The sequence below is a fragment of the Melopsittacus undulatus genome, chromosome 3, assembly GCF_012275295.1.
Source record: "Melopsittacus undulatus isolate bMelUnd1 chromosome 3, bMelUnd1.mat.Z, whole genome shotgun sequence".
NCBI lineage: Eukaryota > Metazoa > Chordata > Aves > Psittaciformes > Psittaculidae > Melopsittacus > Melopsittacus undulatus.
In genome coordinates this window covers 34,420,795-34,448,311 of record NC_047529.1, presented here as the reverse complement: position 1 = coordinate 34,448,311, position 27,517 = coordinate 34,420,795, and the positions used below count along the sequence as shown (strand labels likewise).

The 27,517-nt window shown below is 42.0% G+C and overlaps 2 protein-coding genes across 4 annotated transcripts in view; both read right to left on the bottom strand.

Annotated features, from left to right (window-relative positions):
• ARHGEF10 (Rho guanine nucleotide exchange factor 10) overlaps positions 1–8,543 on the bottom strand; it is a 110,834-nt gene extending 102,291 nt beyond the window's left edge. For both annotated transcript variants that reach the window (XM_034060674.1, XM_034060675.1), the window contains exon 1: positions 8,448–8,543. The gene's annotated coding sequence lies outside the window, so the exon portion shown is untranslated. The remainder of the gene's footprint in view (positions 1–8,447) is intronic.
• A 6,627-nt stretch (positions 8,544–15,170) lies between these two features.
• On the bottom strand, positions 15,171–21,682 carry CLN8 (CLN8 transmembrane ER and ERGIC protein). Of its 2 annotated transcripts, none has more exons than XM_031052664.2 (3): positions 21,537–21,682; positions 19,629–20,263; positions 15,171–19,209 (listed from the first exon to the last, which is right to left on the bottom strand). In XM_031052664.2, the coding sequence occupies exons 2-3, from the start codon at positions 20,169–20,171 to the stop codon at positions 18,895–18,897; spliced, it is 858 nt and encodes a 285-aa protein (XP_030908524.2). In that variant the 5' UTR covers positions 20,172–20,263; positions 21,537–21,682; the 3' UTR covers positions 15,171–18,894. The 2 variants fall into 2 exon arrangements, with proteins under 2 accessions (XP_030908524.2, XP_033916544.1); XM_034060653.1 differs by lacking the exon at positions 21,537–21,682 and adding an exon at positions 21,343–21,481.
• Between the last annotated feature and the right edge of the window lie 5,835 nt (positions 21,683–27,517).

The following is a 27,517-nucleotide window of genomic DNA, read 5'->3' as shown; positions in this document are numbered from 1 at the left end:
AAAGGAGGAAGAGAACAATGACTGCATTTTCAGATTTGTCTGAGGGCTCCTACTCACAATGCAAGCAGAAGGCACTATGGAATTTTTAGTATTTATGTTCTTCCCCTCTACAGATCATTACTGCAAGGCAAGATACAGAATCACTGCTTGACAGACTCATTCAAGTTGACAGGTACCTTCAGAGGTCATGTAGTCCAACCAGCTGCTCAAAGCCAGGTCATCTATCAGGTGAGACCAGGCTGCTTTATCTACTGAGATCCTGAAAATCTCCAGAGACTTCAAACCTTGCCAGGCAACAAGTTCTCCTGCTTGGTCATCCTCCTAGAGAAAAACACTGCCTTTATACCTAGTTAGAACCGCCCTTACTTCCATTTATGACCATTACCTGTTGTCCTGCCACCTTCTTGATAACTTGCCAGCAGGCAGGCACAGGTTGCCTTAAGGCAGAACAAGCCCAGCTCACTCAGCCTCTGCCACAACCCCTTGTGCTACAACCCCTTGACATCGTGGGGGCATTGTGCTGAACTTGCTCCAGTTTATTCACATGTTTCTTGCACTGGGGCAGGGTGGGGTGTGGAGGCAAAGCTGTATGCAGTACTCCAGGTGTGGTCTGACAAGCACTGAGTGAAGGGGAACCTTGCTCTTGGAGTAGCTCCTCTTTCAACACATACAACCTTGCCTTCATAATTCTGAATTTCACAAAGTTCCGGCTGGCCAGCTCTTCCAACCTGCCCATGTCCTTCTGAGCAACAGCCCTTTATCTCAAGTACATCCATTGCTCACCCCTTCTCCCAGTTTGGCGTCACCTGCAAATTTTATGAGCAATTGCCAATTGCTTGACTTGCAAGTCACGCATAGCATAAAACAGGACACATCCTGTTTCAAACAGCAAGGCACACCACCGGTTACCAGCCTCCATGTAAGTTACAACCAACTAGCCATCTCTAACACAATCACCCCACCAGTTTTCACCCATCTAGTAATACATCTTCCCAGATCATAATGACATTCTGCAGACCTTGTTGAACCCAACATGAACACAGGATTTTATTAAACTCGATAGCACTATATTTAACTTATAAATGGGAAAGCTGAAACCTACAAATATTCATGGAATGAGTGGAAGTAAGGGTAAAAAGTTACTGAAAGCGAAAAGAACAGGTTCCTGAACATGTACATAGGGCACCTGACTTCAGTGAATAAGCCTTTGCTTCCTGGCAATGTATGAATACCCAAAGGGAGAAGAGGAGCATCACCCTGGGTTTTAGAGGCCATCCTGGAGGTCAAGTGTACCATAACAAACACAAGCATCCAAAGAATTAAAACTGAATGCTACCTTCACATACTTCTAGTCAGGACTGGTTTAGAGTTTTTCTTCTTGTTCTGTGCCACACAAACTAGAGGACTGTATCACTAGTTCAAGATAATAATCTGTGTTGAACACATATTTTATCACAAAATAAAATATAAATGAATACTAAGAGCATTTTTCTTAGTTTGCTCTAAATTTCACTGCAATCAAGTAATTTCACCTGGAAAAGTAATCATATTTCTGAAATTTCCTCTTCTAAACTTAATCCAAATTAGACTCTTTCAACATTGCAGAACAAGTATTACCTTAATTGGAAATATCCTCAGCAAAATTTCTGTCAAGTCACAGAAGATCCTTCAATGCGGCATAACACTTCAATTGTGTTATAAACCTGTATATGCCTCAGCTGCATAAATATTATTAAACACATGTAATTATAATGCAGAGATTTATAAATGCTTTTTAATAAAAACTGCATAAAAACAGTAATTTAGTCTAGTAATTCTAATGAGCCTCATATGCAAATTACAGCATTTTTGTCACAGGGAAAATGACCCCTCAGGAAACCTATTTTGATTCCCCAGTAAATCAAGTTCCTAGCAAAAGCAAAAAGTCCTATTCAAACCTGCATTAAATCCATGACCCCTAGTTCTACAAAGCATGGGTTGTCTTTCAAGATACTGATGACAACATGAAAATTTCCATCAGAAGCTCTTTCCCATGACACAAGTGAAATGATACACCTATCTGAAGATCAGTTCTACCATCTTCTGCAAACCTAGTCCTGACAGAGACACTTTTCTTACACATATTCACTTCTTAGATACTACTGTCCTTGAAAAAGTAATCTTAGTGTTTCTCATCAAGGACAGCACATTACATATGATGATTACAGAAATGTCCAATTGAACACATTTATTTCACCTGGTGAATAAAGCTATTAATACAAATACAGAGTCTTATTCTTGTGTTCATAAAATATTTTGAGTAAAATATCGAAATACATCTCTAATCATACAGTCATAATGCATGCTCTAGAAAAAAAAAACAATTTTCATTTATTTTCTTTTTGTAACACCAAAATATTACGCAAATAAATCAGAAACCAGGTAATGCAGCCATTAAATCACCAATTCAAGCAACAACTCCTGCACAAAACAGACTTCAATTTAAAAAAAAAAAAATGTATAAGATATAAAGCATTTTTCCATAGAAGTCTAAGTTCAGCATCTAGTGCTAATATCTGCCGTCTTCATTCTCCTGTTGATTTGGAAATGATTGAGTAAACCTCTTCTTCACCTTCTATAGTCCAAAAGTGAAGTTTTAATGACTCAGATTCATCAGTCTGTGGTTTGCAACATTAAATATTATGTACAGTAATATTTATTATGTGGTCCTAGAAGGAAACCTAAATATTGGCATCTACTTCCCCATAACTTATGATCCTGTTTTAGAGATGAAAAAATAATGTTTATCCCCTTTCTTGAAGTTCCTGAGATGTATTCTCTATCTCTAAGGAAAAAAATAAAAAAATAATTATTTCTGCAAACTTGCTGAAAGGATTTTGAGAAAAGAGAGTACATAACAGAAACAAGAGTGAATGTTTGACCTTGAGCTTGTATCCTAATAGCTTGCATTCATGGTTCAGTCCCAAGTAACAAGTATTGTACAGTACAGCAAGTCACTGAAACAGATTTTCCCAAGATAATGCCCCTATTCAGCACCACATAAGTAGAACAAGTTATTTTCTCGTTAACTGCTTCACCCACACATTTGACATTAAGCTTCAGGCTTCCTGACTGGGCAGCGAACATGCAGGACATGGATCAATACTGCGCAGTTATGCATCGCTTCCCACACTGAAGCCTGCTGATTCAGGCAGTTCAGAATAAAATATGAATCAAGTTCTTGATCTAAAAAACACACATTTGAAAACATACTTTTCAATTCTTGTTTAGCATTACTTGTCACCACCTCTTTAGAAACAAGTTGTACTTTTACACGTTCCTGGCTTCAAAATAATCTGAAGTATTTTGGCATGAATAAAATTCAAATTCCTTCCTGTAAGAAAATGTCCAAGTGATTTAAATCTCAATAGGTGCTAATAATACAGCAGTTGCCTTTTATGGATTCATGACAGATCACGAGTCTCAAGATCCTCCTCTCTGCAAACCACACGTGCACAGAACATTACTGAGAAAGATGTGAAAACATAAAAGAGTATGAAGACAGTTGTATAGGACCATACTCAGAATTTATGTTTATCTTGCTAATGTACCTCTCCCCTCCTTATTATAAAGAATGCCTCCTCACTATAAAGAGCACCTTCATAATATGCCAGCAGTCTCTAAGTAATTCTCAGGCTTCAGTTTACAAATCCCTACTAACTTCCAAGCACCAAAACTTGCAGCTTTTCCACACTTTAAACTACTTCTAGATTCAGAAACAAAATTACCAATATTAGTTTTTCATTAGCAGGTGTAGTAACAAAAAAGACTTTGAATGAATAGGAATATGAATGGAAAAAACACCTATAATGAATGTTTATTTTAGCAAAAGGTGGTCTTGGATATGGAAAATGCCTCTCCCACACGTTGCAGAATATACATAAAATGAGACTAATTCATACCACTGAAGCTTCATTTACTGCCCCATCAAAACACAGAATATGTTCAAAAAGTAAGACACATTCAACAGCCGCATTCACAGTGTTTAATTTACACTGTAACAGAAGGGACAACTGCAGCAACAGATATTCCATAAGAAACATCCAAGGACAGTAAGGAAACACACTTGTGGCTGTAAAAGACAACAGGAAGCTGGAATGACAGTTTCAAAATGTCTTATAGCCTCTAGATGTAAAGACAATTCCCCATGAGATCCCTTCTAAAGTTATAAGCTAAAACTGTAAAACAGAAAGACATAGAAAGACCTTGACATGCTTGTGAGGTGGGCTGATGCGAACCTTAAGAAGTTTAACCATGACAAGTGCAAGGTTCTACACCTGGGTCAGAGCAATCCCAGGCACAGCTACAGGTTGGGCAGAGAAGAGATTCAGAGCAGCCCTGCGGAGAAGGACCTGGGGGTGTTGGTTGATGAGAAAATGAACATGAGCCAGCTCCAGTGTGCGCTTACAGCCCAGAAAGCCAACTGCATCCTGGGCTGCATCAAATGGAGCATGACCAGCAGGTCAAAGGAGGTGATCCTGCCCCTCTACTCTGCTCTTGTGAGACCTCACTTGGAGTATTGTGTGCAGTTCTGGTGTCCTCAACATAAAAAGGACATGGAACTGTTGGAACAAGTCCAGAGGAGGGCCACGAGGATGATCAGGGGACTGGAGCACCTCCCGTATGAAGACAGGCTGAGAAAGCTGGGGCTGTTGAGCCTGGAGAAGAGAAGGCTGCATGGAGACCTCATAGCAGCCTTCCAGTATCTGAAGGGGGCCTATAGGGATGCTGGGGAGGGACTCTTCATTAGGGACTGTAGTGATAGGACAAGGGGTAACGGGTTCAAACTTAAACAGGGGAAGTTTAGATTGGATATAAGGAAAAAGTTATTTACTGTTAGGGTGATGAGGCACTGGAATGGGTTGCCAAGGGAAGTTGTGAATGCTCCATCCCTGTTAGTGTTCAAGGCCAGGTTGGACAGAGTCTTGGGTGACATGGTTTAGTATGAGGTGTCCCTGCCCATGGCAGGGGGGTTGGAACTAGATGATCTTGAGGTCCTTTCCAACCCTAACTATTATATGATTCTATGTCCCTACTCATTGCAGAGGGACTGGACTGGATGACCTTTGAAGTTCTCTTCCAACCCAAACTATTCTATGATTCTATGATTCCATAATTCAAGAAAAAGCAAAATGTGAAACATAAGTTAGGTTACAGAAGAAAATTATTACTTTACATATGTAAAAATGAACAAAATAAGTACTACACATGGCTCTTTTCTCCACCACATACAGAACTGAGAGCAGTGTAGTATTAGAGATGCATGAATAAACTGACTGCAGCTCTGTATAACGTATAAATTTTAACCTGAAAGTATGAAACAAAACTACACTTCCTCCTCCTGGATTGCAGAATTTGCTTCCTGGCTTCTTCAGAAATAGACGAAAGTTTACAATTTTTTTACAACAGGTTCTAAAAATAATTTCTACTTTATATAGAAGCAGTTAATAGACTTCCTGTTTTACAAATGAGTAATGCACTATTCTCAGATGCATTAAATTCCATTAACAATTATGAAGTTTGACAATAGCCTTTCAGATTTTAGACAAGCTTGTTGTCTTCCTTCAACTAAGCAAGAGTTCCTAAACAGCTGAAAACCAAACAAAAAAAATCAAATAACCAAGAAAATGCTGTTAGAGTAACTTGATGCTATGTCTAACATTCAGCCTACTCAAAACTAAGGTTATACCTTACTGAAGACTGGACTCTTCATTAGGAACTGTAGTGATAGCACAAGAGATAACAGGTTCAAACTTAGATTGGGTATAAGGAAGAAATTCTTTACTGTTAGGGTGGTGAGGCACTGGAATGGGTTGCCCAAGAAAGTTGTGAATGCTGCATCCTGGGCAGTGTTCAAGGACAGGCTGGATGGAGTCTTGGGTGACATGGTTTAGTGCAAGCTGTACCTGCCCATGGCAGGGGGGTTGGAGCTCAACGAACTTAAGGTCCTTCCCGGCCCTAGCTATTCTACAATTCTATGCAGCTACCAGGTTTAGGATAATCAGAACCTTTTATATTTGACATATGACTAAAGCAAGTGCTTAAACTTAATATTTCAAGCTGGTGTAAGTCAGTACGTTTCCACTGAAGTTAATGGACTAGAAGGAAAAAAACCCAAAAAGCAGAGGTACCTTGGTTTCAATTACAATAAAAATTAGACTCTTAATACTATCTATGTAATACTCTGGATTTTTAAAGTTAAACCTCAATAAATGCTACATCTTTTTTCACAGTATTATACTCTAGGAAAGGATTGTCACAGTTTACTGATGAGCAAAACCATATCCCACCCTTCTGGGAGTAACCACTTAATACTGAGAAGAGGGCCCCTGTGCATGGGCTTTGAGGGAGGCAACTGCCTCCTCACTACCTGGGTGTGCTCACCACTGACCTGCTGCAGGGAGTAGCACAAGACTTGTGCATTTGGTCTCAGTGTCTCAGAGCTGCCAGACCAGCCTGCACACACCCATCACACAGTACTACGCCTCCTCTCTGTATCCTGTAGCATATGAACTCCCTAAGCCCCAGTATACAGGATCTTGCCAGGTCCTTGCACTCAGCAGCAGCTGACAAACAGTACATGCCTCAAGCATCTGTCCGCTTCCACAATCCCTTCTCCCACCACATTCACCTGTGGGTATCAGCCACAAAAGCCAGTGCCTACCCCATCACACGACACCTGTTGCCACTCACATAGTAGGTCATATCTCACATACAACACCACAGGAGAGCTCAGAAACCCATGGACTATATTATAAAAGTCTTGAAATCTCACTGTAAAGCCTTCAGAAATATCAGATTTTAGCATAGCACCTAAAGAACTACTGTTCATAACCAGATAAACACATGTAACTAGCTCATGGGCTACTGAGCCCAAGGGTGGAAAGGAAAGAAAAAGACAAGAGGGATTATACAAAGCAAGTCAGACAGATTATCAAGATCAAACAGATCACTCAAGTGAAAAGAATGAAGAGCCCATTGAAGAACACAGCTGAACAGCCAGAACCCCTGCCTGAATAATGGGCTTGCAGTTGTAGCCACCCAACAAGTCCCATGTTCAGGCAATAAATCTGTGGCCCTTGAGCACCAACAGAAAATTTGAAAGATGTAATACTTCATTTCTGCTGCATAACAAGACACTCACTGGGGTTCACTAAGTGCAGTAATGGCTTTGGGAAAACTTTATTATTGCCTCTGTACAATAACTGCAGTCACAAACTAACATACATTGGTACATCCCCACTGTGCTTAGTCAGCAGAAGACAGTTGTTAAAACAGTCAATCTGTTTTATTTCCTGACTCATGCAGGAAAACCCTACACCATTTATAGCAGCAGTTAAATTGTACAACTGAAAGAACTGAATAAGATACTTTCTATGTTGTAATTATACAACTACAAATCTGCTAGCACAAGATAAAAGCCAGGATCCATGTAGCTCTGGGGGGAATAAAAAAAAATGGATTGAACAAATTCTCAAATGAAAGAGGAAGGAATTTAAGATGGATAAACACCACCTAAAGGCCTTTAAAATAAGCCTTTGCTATGGGCAAATTATTAATAGCTGTCTTTCCAAGCACTTGGTATGGCCTACTGACAAAGCTAACTCACTGGCCCAGGTGAATGACTGGCCAGCCTTAAAAACTGCTCTTGCCTTGTAACAGGGCATCTTTCAAGAGTAATTATATGGTCCAGGACCACCACAAGAACTCTGCAATTCCTCCAACAGCTAAAGTGTTAATTACAAAGAAACCGACGACAATTTAAAACCTCCTTTGAAAAAAAAAAACAAACGAACAACAAAAAAAAAAAAACATAAATGGACATTTGTTACTATGCCGAAGTATTTATCCCCCGCTTCAATAAATCCAATTTAGTTGAAGATGCCATCTACACAGCTGGTGTTGAACGCAGTTTCTGAGAAAGGGGGTGGAAAGAAACTCACGTCCCCGCGGGAGTTTGGATTTTCAATAGCCTTATCCATACCTGCTGAAGAGAGGAGAGGAGCTGGACAGGAGCCGCGAACACGAAGAGACAGACACACATAAGAGAAAACCCCAGCGAAAACCCTGGGGAAGAGACTTCACCAGGGATCAAGAACTGGAAGTTCGGGAAAAGAGTATATGCGCTTGCTAACGATCCTGGCAGCCTCGCTCCAGCAGCTCGCCAAGCCGCGTTACACTGACAAAACCCGCTTAATGATACATCTCAAAACCCGCTTTCCTCTCCTCCTGCACCGGGCCGGCTCGGACAAGGCAGCCCCGCCGAGGCACCCGCAGCGCCGGGACGGGTCAGGCTGCCGCCCCGAGCCAGGCTCGGAGAACCAAACTCCCCGTGACTAACACACACCGGAGCGAGCCCCGGCGCTTCCCGCCGGCTGCAGCCAGCCGCGGAAGGAACGAGCACCCACCTCCTCCGCAGCGAACAACGCCGGCACCGGGAGCTCCGAGGCGGCCGCCGCCCGGCCCCGGGCGCCTCCGCTCCTCCCCGCCGGGGCTCCGGCGGCTGCCCCGCTCCCGGACACGTCACCCGCTCCGCCCGCGGGCCGCCGCCGAGCGCAGCTGCTGAGTCCCGGAGCAGACCCGCCCGCTGCCGCCGCCGTTGTTACCGCCTCCCCGGGGCAGCCGCCGCCGCCATTGGGGCAGCGCGGGACGCCGCTGCCTCCCGGTTGGCGCAGCAGCCCGCCGGTCACCGCCTCCACACACCCCACACACCTCCCCCCGCCCTCCGGACCCCCACCGCATTCCTGCATCCGCACGTGATGCCGCTGCCGGGGCCCGGCCCCCACGGGCACCTGCGGGCGGGGGCACCCCGTGTGCGGGAGGAGAGAAGAACGGGGACACGCGAGGATGCACCACGGCACCGGTCATGGAATTGTATCTCATGTTCCACGTGAAAGTCGTTCATCTTCATAGAATCATAGAATGGTTTGGGGTGAAGAACCTTAAAGAACATCCAGTTCCAACCCTCTTCCACTAGACCAGGCTGCTCAAAGCTGCATCCAGCCTGGACGTGAACACTGCCAGGGATGGGGCAGCCACAGCTTCTCAGGGCAACCTGTGCCAGTGTCTCACCAGCCTCACAAGAAATTCCTTCTCAATACCCAACCTAAATCTATTCCCCCTTTTGCTACCACTCCATGCACTTGTAAGAAGCTCCTCCCCAGCTTGCCTGTAATCCCCCTTTAGGCACTGGAAGGCTGCTACAACGTTTCCCCAGACTGAACAACCCCAGCTCTCTCTGTCTTCATAGGAGAGGTGCTCCAGTCCTCAGAGCACCTTCATGGCTCTCCTCGGGATTCATTCCAACAGGTCCACGTCCTTACACTGGGGGCCCAGAACTGAACAAAGCTGTGCAGGTGGGGTCTCACAAAACCAAAGTGGAGAGGAAGAATCACCTCACACAACCTGCTGGTCATGCTCCTTTTGCTGCAGCAGTAGTGAAACATGCCCAGGTATACTAAATTCATTATCATGACATGATGTGGAAATGGTGGCATTTCAAATGATGCTTGATTAATTCACCTTTTTCCTACATTTTTCATTCTACAGTTTGTGAATATGAATGTATGTTAAGTAGCCCATATCTTCGTGTGGGTTTATACAGCCTGAATTACAAATTAAATATAAAGAGTATTATTTTCCAAAACGTTTTAATTTTCACAAAATTACTTCTTTTTAATGTAGTTCATCATAGTGGGAACTTAAAACGTCGCTCTACAGGCTCTACAGAAGAAAGAGAAGGGAAAATTGGGTCATATGTAAAGGTGGAGGCCAGGAATACCACTATGGCATTCAGTTCAGCTCCTGGCAGAAAGACCACTTCATCCTGTTGCTTGTGTAATTTTGTTAAACATGTTGCACTTCACTCTCCTCCAGGTATCATTTCAGGAGCTGAAATGGCTGGGAATCAGTCTTGGGCAAACTATTTCATGACTGCTTATCATTAAAGGCCATGATAAAGAACAGGTATGTGTCTAGACTAAGTGCAACTAACTCAATTCCATAATTAAAAGCTTACTAGTAATATCCTTCTTCTTTTGGCAGCCAATTCATTATCCATGTGCATTCGGTTTTCTCTTTCATAATTATCTTTCACTGTTAGAGAAACTTCAGATTCTTCCTTTATTTCTTTCCTGAATCCTTTTGATCTTTGACAACAACTCTGGTCATCATACATAAATATCGTCTAATTCCGATAGAAGGTTCCTGTGGAAACCTTGTTGGGCAAATCCAACAATAGCAAATCAACTCATAAAAAAGCAAAACTAACTTCCAAAATAACTTGCACTCTTCCTGCAGTTTTTTTAAGGCAACATCTAACAGCAGTCATAATTAACACCTTAATCGTTGCAATCAGAAATTCATTATTTATCCACTCATAATTACTTGTCGATATCCAGAGTTCAGATAATGGCTCTCTCCAGGGTTAACAGTTTTCCTAACCAGGTCCTAGGAAGATGATGTTGAAATGTATTTTACTGGTGATACAAGACCTTGCCAGAATTTACTTACTGTCATTGGTGTTTACTGGGGTTTCATGGAATCAAGGAATCATGGGGGTTGGATGGGACCTTGAAGATCATCTAGTTCCACCACCCACACCCCCCCCCCCGGGCAGGGATAGGTACCCCTAGACCAAATTGCTCCAAGCCCCATCTAACCTGGCCTTGACCACTTCCAAGCATGCCAAGCAACAACTTTCCTGGGGAACCTGTTCTAGTGCCTGCTTCCCTGCACAGCCCATTCCAGCTTCAGCAAAGCTATCTTCCATCTCCAAGCTGTCACAGAACTCTGGCATGTATTCTGGGCATCTTAAGGACACCACAGACACTGAGCAGTGTTCTGGCCCCATGTGACACACTGCTGTGAAAAAGACAGTCCTTTTTTCTATCTCTGTGGAGATTGGGGTGATTGAATATAAACTGAAATTTATGACACCTAAGGACATACATCATTCCTACGGCTTGCTTTCCAAAACACTGCATGAAACCTGAACAAGACAACTAAAATGTAGGCTGCCAAGTTCTCCAGTTCAGCCTGATTTTCTTGATTTCTTCCTTCTCCTTACAATCAGCATTTTCTCTTAGGGAGTTTACATTCATCCACTAGAAATAAAAACAAACAAACAAACAAACAAACAAACTTACTTCTTCTGTTCTCAACTATCCCCCACCACAAAACCAGTATGTCATCTGCTTACCATAATCCTTCAGAAACCACTGAACCCAGGACATCCCACAGCCTTGCTTAACTTGAGGTCATTCTGGAACCTTATAAAGTTACAGATCCTCTCTACTGCCCTGACCAAACGAGGCTGAGTGTCAATACTTTTTTAAATTTTATATATATATATGTATGTTCACAAATATTTTTAAAGACAAACAACACAGCTTTATTAAATTCAGAATAGTACATCAAAATAACATTTGGTTTCATAAAAGCATTGCTCACTTATGTTCTAATCAGGTGCTCACCGCTGGTCTGTTGTCCAGGTGTCCCTGAAGTACCAGCACCCCTACTGGGAAGGTTTGTAAATTCTGAGCATACTAGAATAGGTTATCCTGACAACTGAGTTTTATAAAACTATGGTGTTTTACCTGCACTAGAACTTCTTTCACAAACGCCTTTGAAAGGTCTCTGCTTATGAGGAGCCTTTGCAAGTCAAATTCTCAGACTGCCAATTCAGGCAGACTAGGAACAAATTTTCCTAAATTTTAATATTCCTCAGCACCAGAGTCTTTGTGTCACATCAGTTCCTTGCTGTCATGGGTGGCACACGAGCAATAGTACAGCTGATGCCGCAACCTCTTGTGGTGGGTTGACCTTGGTCAGCAGCTGGACTCCTACCCAGCCACTCTCTCACTTGCTCCCCTTAACAGGACAGGGGGAGAAAATAAGATGGAAAGCTCATGGGTCAAAATGAAGACAGAGAGATCACTTAGCAACTACTGTCATGGGCCAAACAGACCCAACTTGGGGAAACTGCATTTATTGCCAATTAAAATTAGAGTAGTATGGCGAGAAATAAAGACAAAAGTAAAAACACCTCATACACACACTTGTCCCAGGGTCAACTCGACTCCTCCATTCCCAACTGCTTTATCTCACCCACCCTAAGAGAAACAGTGGGATGGGGAACCGGTGCTGCGATTAGTCCATAACAGCTCCTCTCTGCACTCCTTCCTCTCCACATTCCTCCCCCACTCCAGCATGGGTCCTTCCCACAGGCTGCAGTCCTTCAGGATAAACCTGTTCCTTCCTGGGCTCCTCCAGAGACGGCAGAGGAATTTCATCTCTGGCTCCTGGAGCACTACCTCTCCCTCTTTCTCCTCTTACCCCAGTGCCTGCAGAGTTGATTCTTTCACTTTTTTCCTTACTCATTTTGCCTGTGTCATGGTTTTGCTCTTTCTACACATGCTTCCCCCCCAGGGTACTACCACCTCAGCTGGGGGGCATAACCATACCCTGCAATTGGACCATGACTCATTAAGGTCATGCAACAGTGAAAGACAAATGCAGCCTTTGGCTGAGGCAGAGCTATTTCCAGTGGCAGAAAAGAAGTACTAGTAAGGTTCTGAGAAGACTTTATATGAAGTACTGTGTACAACTCTAAGCCACCAATACTTAAGGAAAAGGAATTCAAGTAGGAAAAGAGGCAAATAAGAAGTATTAAGATAATAAAAAGAAAATAATAATAAAAAAGGAAAATAAAAGGAAAATAAGAAAAATAAAAGAGCAGGTAGATCTGTACTCATGAATATGCAAAAGAGACTCCATGGCTAAAAATATATTTGTGTAAGATAAAAAGGCAATGATAATACAAGAATAAATTATAAATTAGAACACACTGTTGGCTCCTTCAGTCTTGGGCAATACACTGCTTGGGAACTTTGATGTCCTAAAAACAGTCCTCCAACTTTTCCTTGACCAGTATCACAGGGATTCTTAAAGCAATAAGTTGCTGACAAAAAAAGCATTAAAGTATCTCACAATCTACATGTTCATAGAATATCCAACTGCAACCTGCTCAGCACTGTACAATATGATAATCTCAGCTACCTCATCCCAAAGCATCCTAATTTTCTTATTTATATCCTGTGACTCCTAAGTAAGGCTTCTGCTGCTTTCCAGAATACACTTTCTTCCCGTAAACACAACCGACAAGATGATCAAGCTGTTGTCAGATGCGCCATGTGTACTCTATGCAAGCCACTTCTCTGTACTTCTGTAGTTAGCTTGCATGGCTTCATTTTTCAAGGTACTATAGTGATCACCTTGATTTACTGTCTGATCCTGACAGCAGAACTTCATGGTACAGAAATGTAGGAAAGTCAACAAAAGTCCTCCAACAAAACTAGCACTTCCTCAGGTGTACTTCCCCCACTGCTCAGTGCAACCCCCATCCTTAAACTTCAGGGAGCACAGCTTTGGTGACAACATGCAGTGCCCACATGGTAATCTGGTTTTGGCAGCAGAAATAGTAAAGCAGGAGAGGGAAGCTGCACACCTATATGGCAATATAAAAGTCAGTCTGAGTGAGTACCTGGAGCGGCCACAATCAACTACCAGTACTAAGACAAGGCAAGTCCTCACTCTAGTCTTGATAGTAAAACAGAGAACATACTGGTGAAAACAGTGTCAGAGGGCTTATACAGACCTCTACTATGAACTAAGCCTTCAAAGGAGCAAAGGCAGCTAGAATCATGAGGAGAATAAGTATTTCAAAGTACTGCATCGTATATCTAATAAAGCTAGCATTAAATTTCCACTCTTTCTCCTCAGGTCATGTCCTTAGGGACTCAGGAGTGACCTCAGCTGACTCATCAGAACATACACACACACAGAGCACAATTAATTTCCTTGCTTTCTTTGTGGACATGTGAACAGGCCCTTCTCCTTTCAAGAGGAGACATCCCTGTCTGCAACCTTGAATACCATTATGTCCTTACACATTCGCTGTATCACTTTATCAATCTACCTCACTCAGCATGGTTTTACTTAAGGGAAAGAGGAAGGCTCAATGTGCTGGATGAACACTTGGTTTTACTCCGTGGCACCGCTGCTAGCAGAACATGCTAATTCATCAATCAGATCCCAAGCATATGATGACTCTTCCAACACCCATCTGGATGCGGACACCTACAGAAACAGGAATCATTTACTTTACTGACCATCAGTTATGTTCTGTGCCATGATATGAGATTGAAAAAGTGTAATTGCTGAATAACCTTGCCTGTGTAAGTGTGCTTTTCTGGGAATACAGCAAGAGCTGTTAAGCAAAATATATTTACCTATTAACTGAAAACATATGACTAGCAAAACATCAGTAATATTTAAATTCCTTTTACAGATTATTTACAAAAAAAAAAAAAAAGGACTTTATTCATACAAATACTACTATGCATTGTTCTTCTCATTCCAGTCTGTACCCACACACATTCCACAGTGGAGCTTTACACACGAACATCAGTTAATCTTGGGACTTGACTACAGGAACAGCTACCAAAATCATTCCAGTCAGTTGCTTACACAACACATTCTCAGAAGAATAATTAAAAATGCCAGTAACAATGCTTTTTTTTCTTTAACTCATTAATGCTAAAAACCATCGGGAATTAATTCCTTCAAAGCACCATACAATAAATACATTTAATGTTTTAAACTGTATTTTGCTATTTAGCAATAAAACAAGTTTGGGGTTTTTGTTTTGTTGCTTTGTGGGCTTTGTTGTTTTTAATTTAAGGTGGCCCATGCTAAAATATGCAGTATCATGTCGTACTAAGTAAAGTGTCTTAGAGCATAACAAAACAATGGAACCTACACTTTAAAGAAACAAGTCATAAAGATCATTTGCAAGTGATTCTTTTTAACCATTTTTAATACATACTTACACGTCACAGCTTCTAGTCATGCAACTAAACAAGTTCATGTAACACATTAAATGTTGAAGTTTACAAAGTTTCATAGCTATTTACATGGATATGATATAGCCTTTGACAAGTTTAAAAAGAATACTTCAAAATAAACAAGTCATCGTTTTAGTGTGTGCACTGCAAAACTGTTAAAGTAGCAAATAGCAAGTAAAAAATAGACATTATTTTCATGAGTAAGTGAAACTCAGGAGACAATTATTCAATAAAATACTTTTATTTATGTACACAGTGTAAAGATGATGTACCATTTAACAAACATTTTATTATATAAGAGCAAACTTGAATTTGCTTAATACTTCTAAATTCACTTTAAGTGGGAGTCTCCCTGAGGTTAAGAAAGGTGTCTTATTACTGTATGTAACATCAATATTTAATCAGTGTTACCAGGAAAAAGCAAGAAAACCTGAAAGACTTGGACGCTGCACTTACTGGAAGAAGGGCAGAACAGTACATGCTAAAAACCATTAGACAGAGATATCACTGTGGCAACGTGCCTGCTTCAAGATCATGACCTGTACTACAAGTGACAGTAAATATTACTGAAAGATTGGTGGAAGGATGACAGGTTTTGGAAAAAAAAACAACTAAAGACACAAATGGAAGCACAAACTGTGATTTAGGCATGAGGTATGAAGATGGTAAGAACAAGATGTCTGGCCAGGGTGTCTCAGATCAGGCATTTTTCTTAAATACAAACAAAAATATTAGCCCCCAAAAAACATCCCCCCAGAAAAACCCAAATGCCAAACACCCCCATCACAGCTTATTCTGTGTTGTGGGTTTGATCTTGCTTTTTAAAAAGCTTCAGCCAGAAAGCTGACACAAACAGGACTCCTTAAATAAGCTTGTTCAAAAAAAAAAAAAAAAAGGATGAGGTCTCCAGTAGTCACCTAGGCAAACAAAAAAATTCACCCAAAATGATATTATGCAAGACTTTTCCAAATCATGGCAGCAGCACACCCTGTGACCTGATCCAGCCACTATGGAAGCCAAGTGTGAATATTTCAATATCAGATTGTAGATGAGGCCTTACAAGAGAGGCCAAACAGGACTGGGGTTAGTTTCACATTAACAAAATTTATAAACAAATTATGGCTAGTCTACTTTCAGGTTGAAAAGCAGCACTTATTTATACAGGTAATTAAGACAACCCCCTCAGTTAGAGAACCTTTTTGAGTCGTGTTTCAGAGCAATGAGACAATCATCCACAATCACAAATCAGAAAATCCCCTTAAAGTGAGCAACAAAAGGCAGGGAAGAAAACACTCATGTATAATCAAAGTCCCTGTGTATCAGAACTGGTAACTCCAACTCTAGGCTACCAAGAAGAATAATAAAGGTTGTCTGTATTTTATGTCCTGTATTTTTAGGTGGACTGTAAAGGTGCACTCAAACCAACAAAAATGAGTGCTGTTATTTGCTTTATTGCATATCTCCCTTTTTCTAGTAGATCTAGCAATGTTTAAGTTAACAGGTGATCTGGGGTATTAATTACATAGTTGAGACATGTAAAAGATTTGAGATATACCATAACAGTCTTTGCATGAAAAGAAATCTTGCTAAGATGCATACTAACCAGACTTCCTTATTATAATAAAAAACACTTTTAATGAGATATTTAAAATCCACATAACACTACAAAAATTGATAAAACAAAGTACTAAACTTTAGAAGCCTGGTGCTACTTGGACCACAGTGAATTTCAATTTTAATTCCCAAATTCACTACTAACCCCACCCCTCCATATTCTCTTATCTTAGCACATAGAAACCTTGCCTCTTTCAGCCAGCCGCTATAAGAATCACATACTTGGCCAAAACTTACTTTTCTTTTAATGCTTTCATTTTCTGCTAGGATTCTTCAGAATTCCATAGCTGAAATTTTCATAATTGTTACTTAAGTGTCCTGGGTTCAGCTTAAACCACACCACCTAATTTTACTGAATCCAAACCTTCCAGTTTTAAGTATTTTGATACCTGGTGACTTAACCCCTGACTTCTCATCTGGAACTCCTGCAAGTGACATTTGGATTCTGCAAGGCATGTATCTGGATCACATATTTCAATTGTTCCCAAGGAATTCAGCCCCTGACTTCTTCTAAAGCACATTCAACATTACTCTCCCACACACAACTCCTCGAGAGAAGCACATAGTTCTAAGCTTTAGAGAACCCTTTTCTCTATAGAATGGCATTTATATAGGCTATAGTGCCAAAATCCTGTATTGTGGTTTAAACCCTGCCAGCAACTAAGTGCCACAAAGCCACTTGCTCCTCTCACCTCCACTTCCCTTCTGGTCTGCTTAGAAGAAGGCAGCACAAATATAGCTTTCTTTATTGAGTATCAACAGAACAACAGACAGGGTTGCTGTGCAAAATTACTAGCCTGGTTCTGAATGGTCAGTTTCAGACATTCACCACTTCATCATTATCAACAACATCTAGCCTTATATTTGTGACTTAATAGTGAGAAGTTTCCTCTCCCTCATAGAGCAGCTCTTCAACACTGTGCTCACATGAAGTAAATAAGGGAACACAGCAACCTGACCACTAGTTTCCTCCTTTCACTCAAAACCAAATCAAGGACATTTCCACCAAAAATTAACAACAGGGTGCTGTTTACACTAAACAGTGCTTCCCTTACATGTTTAAAGTGTGCTCCACCACAGATCAGCACATAAAGCCTCTAACATATGCCTTGACCTAAAATTCTTCATAGTTCGGGCTTGCCCAGTCAATAAGAAAATATTTGGAAAAAACATTTGTAGCAGTCACACCACACTATAAAACAAAGTTTCAAACGATAGCTTAGTGCACAAAATTACTTAATATCCTCGTCACTGTCCTGCCACTAGGCGTCACTGTCTTCTGTCGTGATCATTAGACCTTTACCTGAGGTCCAACACTTCACCCTGGAACCATCAGAGAAACGCTGTGAGTGGGAGAGCACTCAACCACAATTTGCCAAGTCCATATCTGAAAAGCAACCCTATTCCTTAGGTCAAGGAAAGCTTTAGTGATTTAAAAGATAAAGTGCAAAGGATTGTTACTGTCACTTTGTATGCTCTTTGAAGTAAAATAATAAAAAAAAAAGAGTAGAAGAACTGAACTCTTAAAAGGAGGCAATACAGGCTTTCCTCCACAGAGGAGCCCCCTCAGGTTCTAAAACCCTCTATAACTACGAAAATCTCAAAAAATAAGAGGAACCACAACAGAAGCACTAACAGAACTAATTACATGACCCCTCACATGGGACCTACAAGGAAAATAATTTTACTAAACAACCAGCAATCTTTTCAAGCACAGAAAGGGAGACAAATATTCTGTTGTTGTCTTTTGTATTTTATGGACTTCAAGTCCAGAAGGGACCACTATGATCACCCGGCTAGACCACCAGCATAATAAATGCCTGCACCCCAGCTGTGACTGCATTCTACCACCAACCAATTCAGCCACTTGGAATGACTAAATGGCACACAGGAAATAGGTACCCATGAATACCTAACTCACATCATAATTGATTTTAATAAACAACATAACTTCCAGTAACAGTATCTCTGACATGTATGAAATAGGATTCAAGCTAAACTTGATTCAAGCTGAGCTTAATAGACAAATTAACTGTAAAGCCACTTGGAAGCACTAGGACAAAGGATGCCATCAGAGAGCACATTGCTACTAGATCATCAAATATTGTCCAACCTGACAAAATTGTTGGTGTATATCTTAAGAGGTTGACTAGCTTATGTGTATGCACATATGAAACAGAAAAAATGCATTAAAATACTTCTGGTGCACACAGAATCCTACCAGCAAGGAATCACTGTGTTAATGAGCTTCATGCAAAAGCTTCTATTTCACAGGCAAAGAATTATTCTGCATTGTATTCTTTTGCCACTCTATAAGGAAACAGCTGTTCCAGTTTTACATCTTCTTCTTTTGATGTGTTTCACCATTTACTTTTCCGTTTTCCACTGCTTTATTTTCAAAATTCCAGTCAGTTGGGTTCAGAAGTTGCTGAGTTTTTTTGTATGTCCAGTATGGGTTAAGTATTAGTGTAACGGCAAATAATCCCGAGAATAGAACAATAAAATGAAGAAGTCCCAGATTTTCTACCACAGAATTCCAATTGAAAATACACACCCACCACATGTGGTAAGTAAGAATCATGCGGCAGTGAAACAGGTGGATCATCACCCACTGGTTTGCTTTCCAGAAAAAGGTGTTAGCACAGCCAGCCTAGAAAAACAAGAACAGAAAGTATGCAGAAGTGAGATTGTTACTTCAAGATAGTGAACTGAGGAATCTCTAAAACTAATGCAAATACCCAGCTTTCATGAACACATGCTCTCAGGCATTTTTCCATTAAGAGCTATGATACTCCACATGCACACCACACCCCAAACTCAGAATAGATCTATACCATCTCACTATCCACATGCACACGTTATCACACAAAAACCTGTATGAAGGACTACAGAAATATCATGTTGACACATGGAAGGTATCACAGTAACATGGGCCCCATGCAGTTTTATTTTGTATTTTGTTTTACTTAATGCAGTTTTACTTAAAAGCTATCTAAACAAACTGCACAGATTATCTATGAAAAGTGAGATGCATGAAAACTGTTACAAACAAAATTACCATGATCTTACCTTCAAAAGCATCCAGGAAATGCATGTTGAGGGAGTACTCATCTCCAGCAACATTCCCATCAAAGGCAGATAATGTCCAGATTTCACATTAATCACTAGACCAGCCAAGCCACCAAAAGCTAGCAAGTGATGAGCTACCAAGAATGCATCAAATGTTCTAAAAATAATGTTGGACACATGAACAGCTACATTTTCAAGCAAGAAAAATCCAGCAGCTATTAAACAGTTAAACCAACTCCAATTTTGCTGTGAATACACTTTGTCAGCATGAAAAACAGGATCTACAAGCAAAGCCCATAGCCCAGCAACACAACTCTGAAGCCCGAACACACCACGTGTGACTGCCATATTCCAAAACACCTTCTCCTTTGCATACAAGGCATGATAAGTGGTACTTATCCATGAAGACAGCCAGTGAGACAGAAGGAATACTCCCAAATAGATTAAAAAGCCAGCAGCTAAAAATGTCAAACGAACTTCCCATAAGAGATAGTCCCATTCAAAAGTGGTTCCAAACACCGTATCAGCATTTGCAGGATTCATTTCTTCTTGACACTTCTCACCCGCACTACAGTCTCCTTTATGCCTATTCAGCCTCTGCTATCATGCAAATCAGAAACCATGAACTCTTCCATCTGGAACAAGGAAAAAAAAAAGTGAATTTCTAAGTCATCCATATATATACATTCTAAACCATAGAGAACTCACTTCTACTGCAGTTACAACTTTAGTCCTGTTGCACTAGGCACATTCATCCCAAAGACAGGCAGACTGACAAAACAAACAAACAAAAACTTAAGTGTGTTTAACAACAGGCCTGCAAAATCTGTATTAGTCCAAAGTAGTGCACTGAGACAAAAACGGAGGAGGGCAAATTAGGAAGGCAAGAAAGAGGAAGAGAAAATACAAAGAAGCAAGCCCTGTTTTTCTTACTTATGGAATGGAACTTTTACTTCAACAAGAATGTGCAGTTATTCACCTATGCTATTATTCTCCTCCCCTGCTTTTCTCTTACTGACTTTCCACCACTTCCTATGGCTTTGGGTGCAGATACAGATACAGACCTAGGATATAAAACTAAAAAACTTAATCCAGTGAGCAGGACCACGTACATAGAAAAGGGCTTTCAGGATCACACCTCAAAACAAGACTTTCCAATCAGTCTCTGAACATTAAACCACTTTCCAACAGAAAACGTATTTAAAAAATGCAAGAGTATGGAATGCAGACAAGCAACATTAATGTGTATTATTAACAACATTAGTGTCATTAACTGAACAACCCAGCAATAAGTGCCTTAAGTTACCTGAAACTTCTTTAATACACTGTAGTTCAAAAAAACAAGGATTTATGGGGAGGGAAAAGCCACGTAACAGACCCACTGCAGCCTCTAAACGCTCCAAACTCCAACGCATTTGGGAGTTTGGTAGGAGCTAGAGGAAAAACCCACAGCGACCACCGAGTTCAGATCCCCTGGTGAGATGCCCCAGCCTTGCTGCACCATGCAGCAAACGCCACCATCAACCCACAGCCTGTAGGGCCCTGTACTAGCAGATGCCCCTCTCCAAGACAGGGGAGTTGGCTAGCAGCTTCTGTCCAAGGACCCCACACCCGCCCCAGAGCCTCACATCAGACTAGAGCGGCTCGAAGGTAGAGTCCCAGCAAGCTCCCTCCTCCCCCATATCTCCGGAGAAAAAAACAGAGTAAAACACACTAGTCCGATGGCAGGCGCAGGCCCTGAACAGCACGATCCACCGGGGCAAGCCCAGCTGCAGCACGGCAGTAGCAGCAGCACCTCAGTCGCCACGCAAACGCCGCCACAACCCCGTCCCAGCCGCCCGACGCCGAAGAGCCCCTCACGCAGACCTGGGGTACCAGCCCAGACGCACAGCCCTCGCGCACACCCACCGTTCCTCATCCGCAGCGCTGCCCGAGATCGGGTGTCGGCCGTTCCCGGCTCCGGGACTGCCCCGAGCGGCAAGCCGGCCTCCCGGGAGCGCCGGCCCGGCCCGGCCCAAGCCGCCGCACTTCCCACAATAACCACCCTCAGCAGCGCAACCCCCACACGCGTTTCTGCGCATGCGCCGCTCCGCCTCCACCACCCCTTGTGCGCTGGCCCGGCGGCCAGAGCCACCGGGCGCCGCGGGGGGGTTAGGGCTCTGGCGGCTGTACCAGTTGGCCGGGGGGAGCTCCCGGTCCGGCCGGGCGGCAGAAGGTGGATAATGTGTGGCAGCGGGCCCCGTGTGTTCGCGTTGCGCCGCTCTTCCAGAGGGGAGCCTTGTTTACAAGAAGTTTTTCTTCACCCAACAGCAGGCTCACCCCCAGCACCACCACGTTAATATAATTAACAAATTCCTGATCAACAATACTAATAACAAAGAAGTAGCAGTGATGCCATTGCCAGTGCCTTTACATGTAATTATCCAGTGTCATTTAAGACAGCAAATTATTAAATGATGTCACAGAGTTCTGCTACATGATTCTGTCCATACTTGTGAAAATTGGTGCTGTCAGCCCAATGACTAAGCCTTGCTGAGTCTTGTGAGCTTCACCAGAGACGTTCCTGAATCTCAGCCATGCGTAAGTTCCGCACCCACAATTCAGTTTGGCTTCAACATGAGTGATTACAGTGACTGGGATTTTTGCCAGAGAAAAGCCCAGTTCCCCCACAGACCTGGTGCTTCCACCAAAAAGTGACCAAAACCACCACCAACAACAACAAAAAAAATGAAGCCACAGCTTTTCTTGCAGAGAGGATTGACCTAGAACAACCAAAATCCAGAGCTGGATCTGCCTGTGCAGAGACACCAGAGCTGAGAAATCAGTTATAGAATCACAGAAAGGTCTGGGGTGGAAGGGACCTTCAAGATCATCCAGTTTCAGCCGCTCTGCCATGGGCAGGGACACCTTCCACTAGACCAGGTTGCCCCAAGTCCCATCCAACCTGGCCTAGAACACTGCCAGGGATGGGGCAGCCACAGCTTCTCCGGGCATCCTGTGCAGTGCCTCACCACCCTCACAGTAAAGAACTTCTTCCTTATATCTAATGTAAACACACCCTCAGTCAGTTTAAAGCCATTATCCCTTGTCCTATCCCTCAATGTCCTTGCGTGAAGTCCTCAAGATTTTATTAGGTCCCTTTAGGTACTGGAAGAGAAGGGTGCTATAATTATCTTCCCCAGACTGAACAACCCCAGTTCTCTCAGCCTGTCTTCATACGACAGGTGCTCCACTCCTGGAAGTCTGACATGTGCTCGGTTTCTAGGTAGGGAGAGGGAAATCCCACCATTCCCTGTGGAAAGCTGGTCCAGCCACAGTAGCCGGATAACTGGGCAGGAGGCATTTGTGCATTTGTGGTTGCTAATGTGATACCCTGTCCCTGATGGACCCTCCTGAGCTCTGTGAAAACTGACATCTGTTAATATGCCACCTCAGTAGTTTAGATATGGGCAGCCAGCCTCAGCAGTGTATGGGAAAGCCCTGGAAAGAAAGTCTACTGCTCATGTCTCCCCTTAACATGCTGAGTGTGGGGCATTCCACCTTCCCTCCCAGCTCCTCTGCAGACAGCCCTGAGGGACACCAGGGTTTGGCTGAAGCTGTGCCCACACACTCGAGGCTACCTGTGTGCCACTGCTGTGAATCATAGGCAGAGCACAACTCCCACTGCACTACCAGAAACCTCCTCTGGCCAGCACAGCAGGCACAGGCTCAGCAGCAAATACAGGGAAAAGAAATTTCAGCCAAAATGCTTATTTAAGGCAGAGACCACACTCATGATCAGGTGACAGAGATCCTAATGATGTGCACTGACAAGTTGGCCAAATCCTCATAGAAGGATTCATCTTTGCACAAAAGGAGAGTAGATTTGTGTGAAGCTTTTGGATATGGTCAGAGCTATCTACTAACCCTGAAGGTGAAAAAGGGTTGTAGGGCCTGAGAGATCACTGAGCTGGTAATCTTCCCAACACAGAATGAAAAGTATGCTGCTACTTTAAAAGTCAAGACCTCATTGACTTCTCAAAAGGTTTTAGCCCCCTATTACCAAAGCTTTAGAAAGCTTGTGCATTTGCAGACACAGACCCATGCATATATGAACAACTTGTGCTTACCTGTCATGTAATCTTATATTTTCAGTGATATGATTCTGGAATTATTTCTTAAAGCTGGAATTTGATTGCTTACCACTTATTAATCTGCAGTTTGCCTTCAAATCTATGTGAATTTATTACTACTTGTTAGAATTTTGCTTCAAGCCTGTGGGAGGCTTACTACATGCCCGCCTCAAGGAACTTTGTGGCAATACCAAATGTGTAATCTTGCTTTGTTAATATTTTACACCTACCCTTAAAGCTCTCCTGATTCTTGTGCAACAAGTACTTATTCAGTATTCCTACATGCAAACTGCAGTTACTCCAAGGAGCACTTTGAACATGCTTGTTTTAGGCATTTTTCCTATCAGCTAGTAGGAAGCATACTCGACTTCTTTCAGAAAACCTGTATTACAAGGCTTTCATGTGTGCCAATGATTCAGAAAGATTTTACACTGCATAACCTATTCATTTACCCAGGCTGGTTTGCTTTCCTCAGTACTTGGAAATCAGCACTGGTGTATGCAAGCTCTTTTTCTATTTTACTTATGGTCAGTTTTAAATGAGTTAACTCCTTATGCTCCAGAGCAGAGAGTGGTGATAGTTGCCTTGAAGCACTTGGTAGTCTCAAAATTTAAAAAATTCAGTTTGATGAGCATCCAGACTTTGATCTACCAGCTGTGGGGGAAAACTGCAGCTTTGAAACTTGCTGTTTCTACCAGTCTTTCTAGATCATTAAAATAATGTGTAAGAACTCAGTCCGTCTCAAGATTACCCCCTATTTCTCTTTACTTTATGAACAGATAATGAAAATGCTGGAGGTATACAACCGCTGTTGAGTAGTGCCATATTTCCCAGCCTCACTAAAAAGCTCCATTGGGTGTAGACACAGCTCAGGATGTGTGTCATACCCATGCTGACTCTGTGACGTCTGGCCATTCCCTGTCCACTGTTTAATTGAACCTCACCAAGTACAGCCTTTGGGCAATTATTCCTTCAGTATTTCCTCCCTTCTCATTCTTTTGCTTCCTCTCAAGGAAAGATATTCAATCCCTTTTTCTTCTAATCCTGATTTATTTCTGTTTTGATACAAGACACTCTGAAGACCTCTCCTGTGTGTCAAATAACTTCTCTCAAGAATTTCTCTAAATCTCTATTTCTCACTCCTGTTAGCCCTGCAATTAATCTGCAATGCATAAGACATTGCTGCTTCACTTCTTCTTTGCCCCCTTAAATTCATACCTCACTGCAAAGCCTTCTTAGTCTCTATTTTGCACGCTTCTCTTTAAGTTCCGTGTACCATAAACATGTCTCTTGAATCACTGCTTAAATATATTTAATGATAGAATTTTTAGTTTTCCTCTTTTCCCTAACTATTAGAGCCCTGTTCAGTCAATGTCTCTTCATGCTCCTCTTTGAAGATTTTCATCTCCTAGTGTCCAGCATCACTGGTGTCACTATAACCACTTATTTTACCTTGTAGGAATAATAAGTGATACTGACTGTATCCAGTCCTGGTTATAAGTTCCTCAGTTGCTTCTGGCTGGCTTCAGGTAACTAGCATGAGGTGATGATACAAGCTTGGGTTTGCAGTTGAACATTTTTATTCCTCCCTCACCAATCTACGTGTCTTAACAATGTTCACTGGCACAAGTTATTCTGCCTTAGTAGTTAGGCTCTTGCTTCACAGCTGTAGTCATGAAGGTTTGTCTAACTGGTGTTTCTGGTTTACCTAGAATCTCTAGTCCTTCTTTCTCATTTTTCACACAGGTGCCTCCAGTGCCTCTTCAGGATTCAAAAGGAAAACCTGTGTCTGTCTCATGGAATGTGTGCTTATAATTTTTGAGCTTTATGTAGGTCCAGGTAGTCTCACCTAAATAGAAATTAGGGACTTTACCAGCAGGCAAAATGATGTTTATCAAGTTAGAGCAGCCAGTGACTGGCTTACCAGTGTGTCTCTAGCAAGGGTTTTATCCCAGATTACAGCTCAGACCATCTTTCAGTGTTGTGGTTTAAACCCAGCCAGTAACTCAGCACCACACAGCTGCTCGCTTGCCCCCTTTCCCCCTTCCCTGGACAGGATGTGAAGGAGAATGGAAAGAACGTAAATCCCATGGGTTGAGATAAGAACAGTTTAATAACTAAAGTACAATATATTACTACTCCTAGTAATAATAATAATATTAATGATAAGGGATATAACAAGGGGAGAGAATATAAACTAAAAGGAGATGCACAATACAATTGCTCATCATCTGCTGACTAATACGCAGCCTGACCTGAGCAATGATCACTTCCTTCTGGGTGACTCCCCTCAGTTTATATACCGGGCATGACGTGCTGTGGTATGGAATACCCCTTTGGCTAGTTTGGGTCAGGTGTCCTGTCTGTGCTTCCTCCCAGATTCTCGTGCCCATTCTCACTGGCAGAGCATGAGAGACTGAAAAGTCCTTGTTCAGGGTAAGCATTACTGAGCAACAACTAAAGCATTGGTTTATTTTCAGCATTCTCAGACTAAAGCCAAACCAGAGCACTGCACAAACTACTGTGAAGAAAATTAACTATCCCAGACAAAACCAGAACATTTAGTAGAATCCGTAGACAACTTCAAGCATTTCCTGTGAAAACTATCTGAGATGAAGTTAAGGACCTTACAATTACTGTTTGGCCGTGGTGGGCAGAAACCAGGAACATTTCTGTGGCCTCAGCCAGCAATCTAGTAAGTTTACTTTTGTGAATTTCAGTAAAATGATAGAAAATCTATAATGTTGACAAGGTTCTTAACAGCTTAAATCACAGAATCACAGAATCCCAAGGGTTGGAAGGGACCTCGAAAGATCATCTAGTCCAACCCCCCTGCAAGAGCAGGGTAACCTAGAGTACATCACACAGGAACTTGTCCAGACGGGCCTTGAATATCTCCAATGTAGGAGACTCCACAACCCCCCTGGGCAACCTGTTCCAGTGCTCTGTCACTTTTACAGTAAAGAAGTTCTTCCTGATGTTCACATGGAACCTCCTATACTGCAGTTTACACCCATTGTCCCTTGTCCTGTCACTGGATATCACTGAAAAAAGCCTAGCTCCATCATCCTGACACCCACCCTTTACATATTTGTAAACACTGATGAGGTCACCCCTCAGTCTCCTCTTCTCCAAGCTAAAGAGACCCAGCTCCCTCAGCTTCTCCTCATAAGGGAGATGTTCCACTCCCAGATGACTTTTTGGAATAAGCAGTCCATAGCAGTAAAGAGGATGGAAGGTGACAAGCTAATTTTCTATTCAGCTTCATCCAAATGGAGACATTCAGCTATGTCACAAGTTGCAGTGCTGTGTAATTGTGACAACTGTATAAAGCACAATTAATATTAGAAATGGAAAACAAATGGAAAGAAAAATCATTTTTTGTTAAAACATATTGCTAAGGATAGTTGAAAGAAATGTAAAATATAATAATATTATACCAGCTGAGAATGAGATTCTTTTATGTCAGGTTATTCTAGACTTGCAAATGATGTAAATTCTTTTTTACGTAGACTATTTAAATTTAGAATAAGAAGATGCTAAGTGTTTACCTCAGATACTCCTAAAAAAATTCCACAGCCCCATATTAATGTAAGTAAACAGCAGTTATCCAATCTCTTGTAATATTTAATACAGGTTTTAATGTAACTAAGCTTCTGGTGCTGAAAAACGTTTGTAATACCTCATTTCTCCCCAAAGCTAGCTTTATATGCAGTGGACAACAGTTGAGCATTTGAGGTCTGCCACAAGTCTGTCAGTGTTAAATGAGCCTACGGT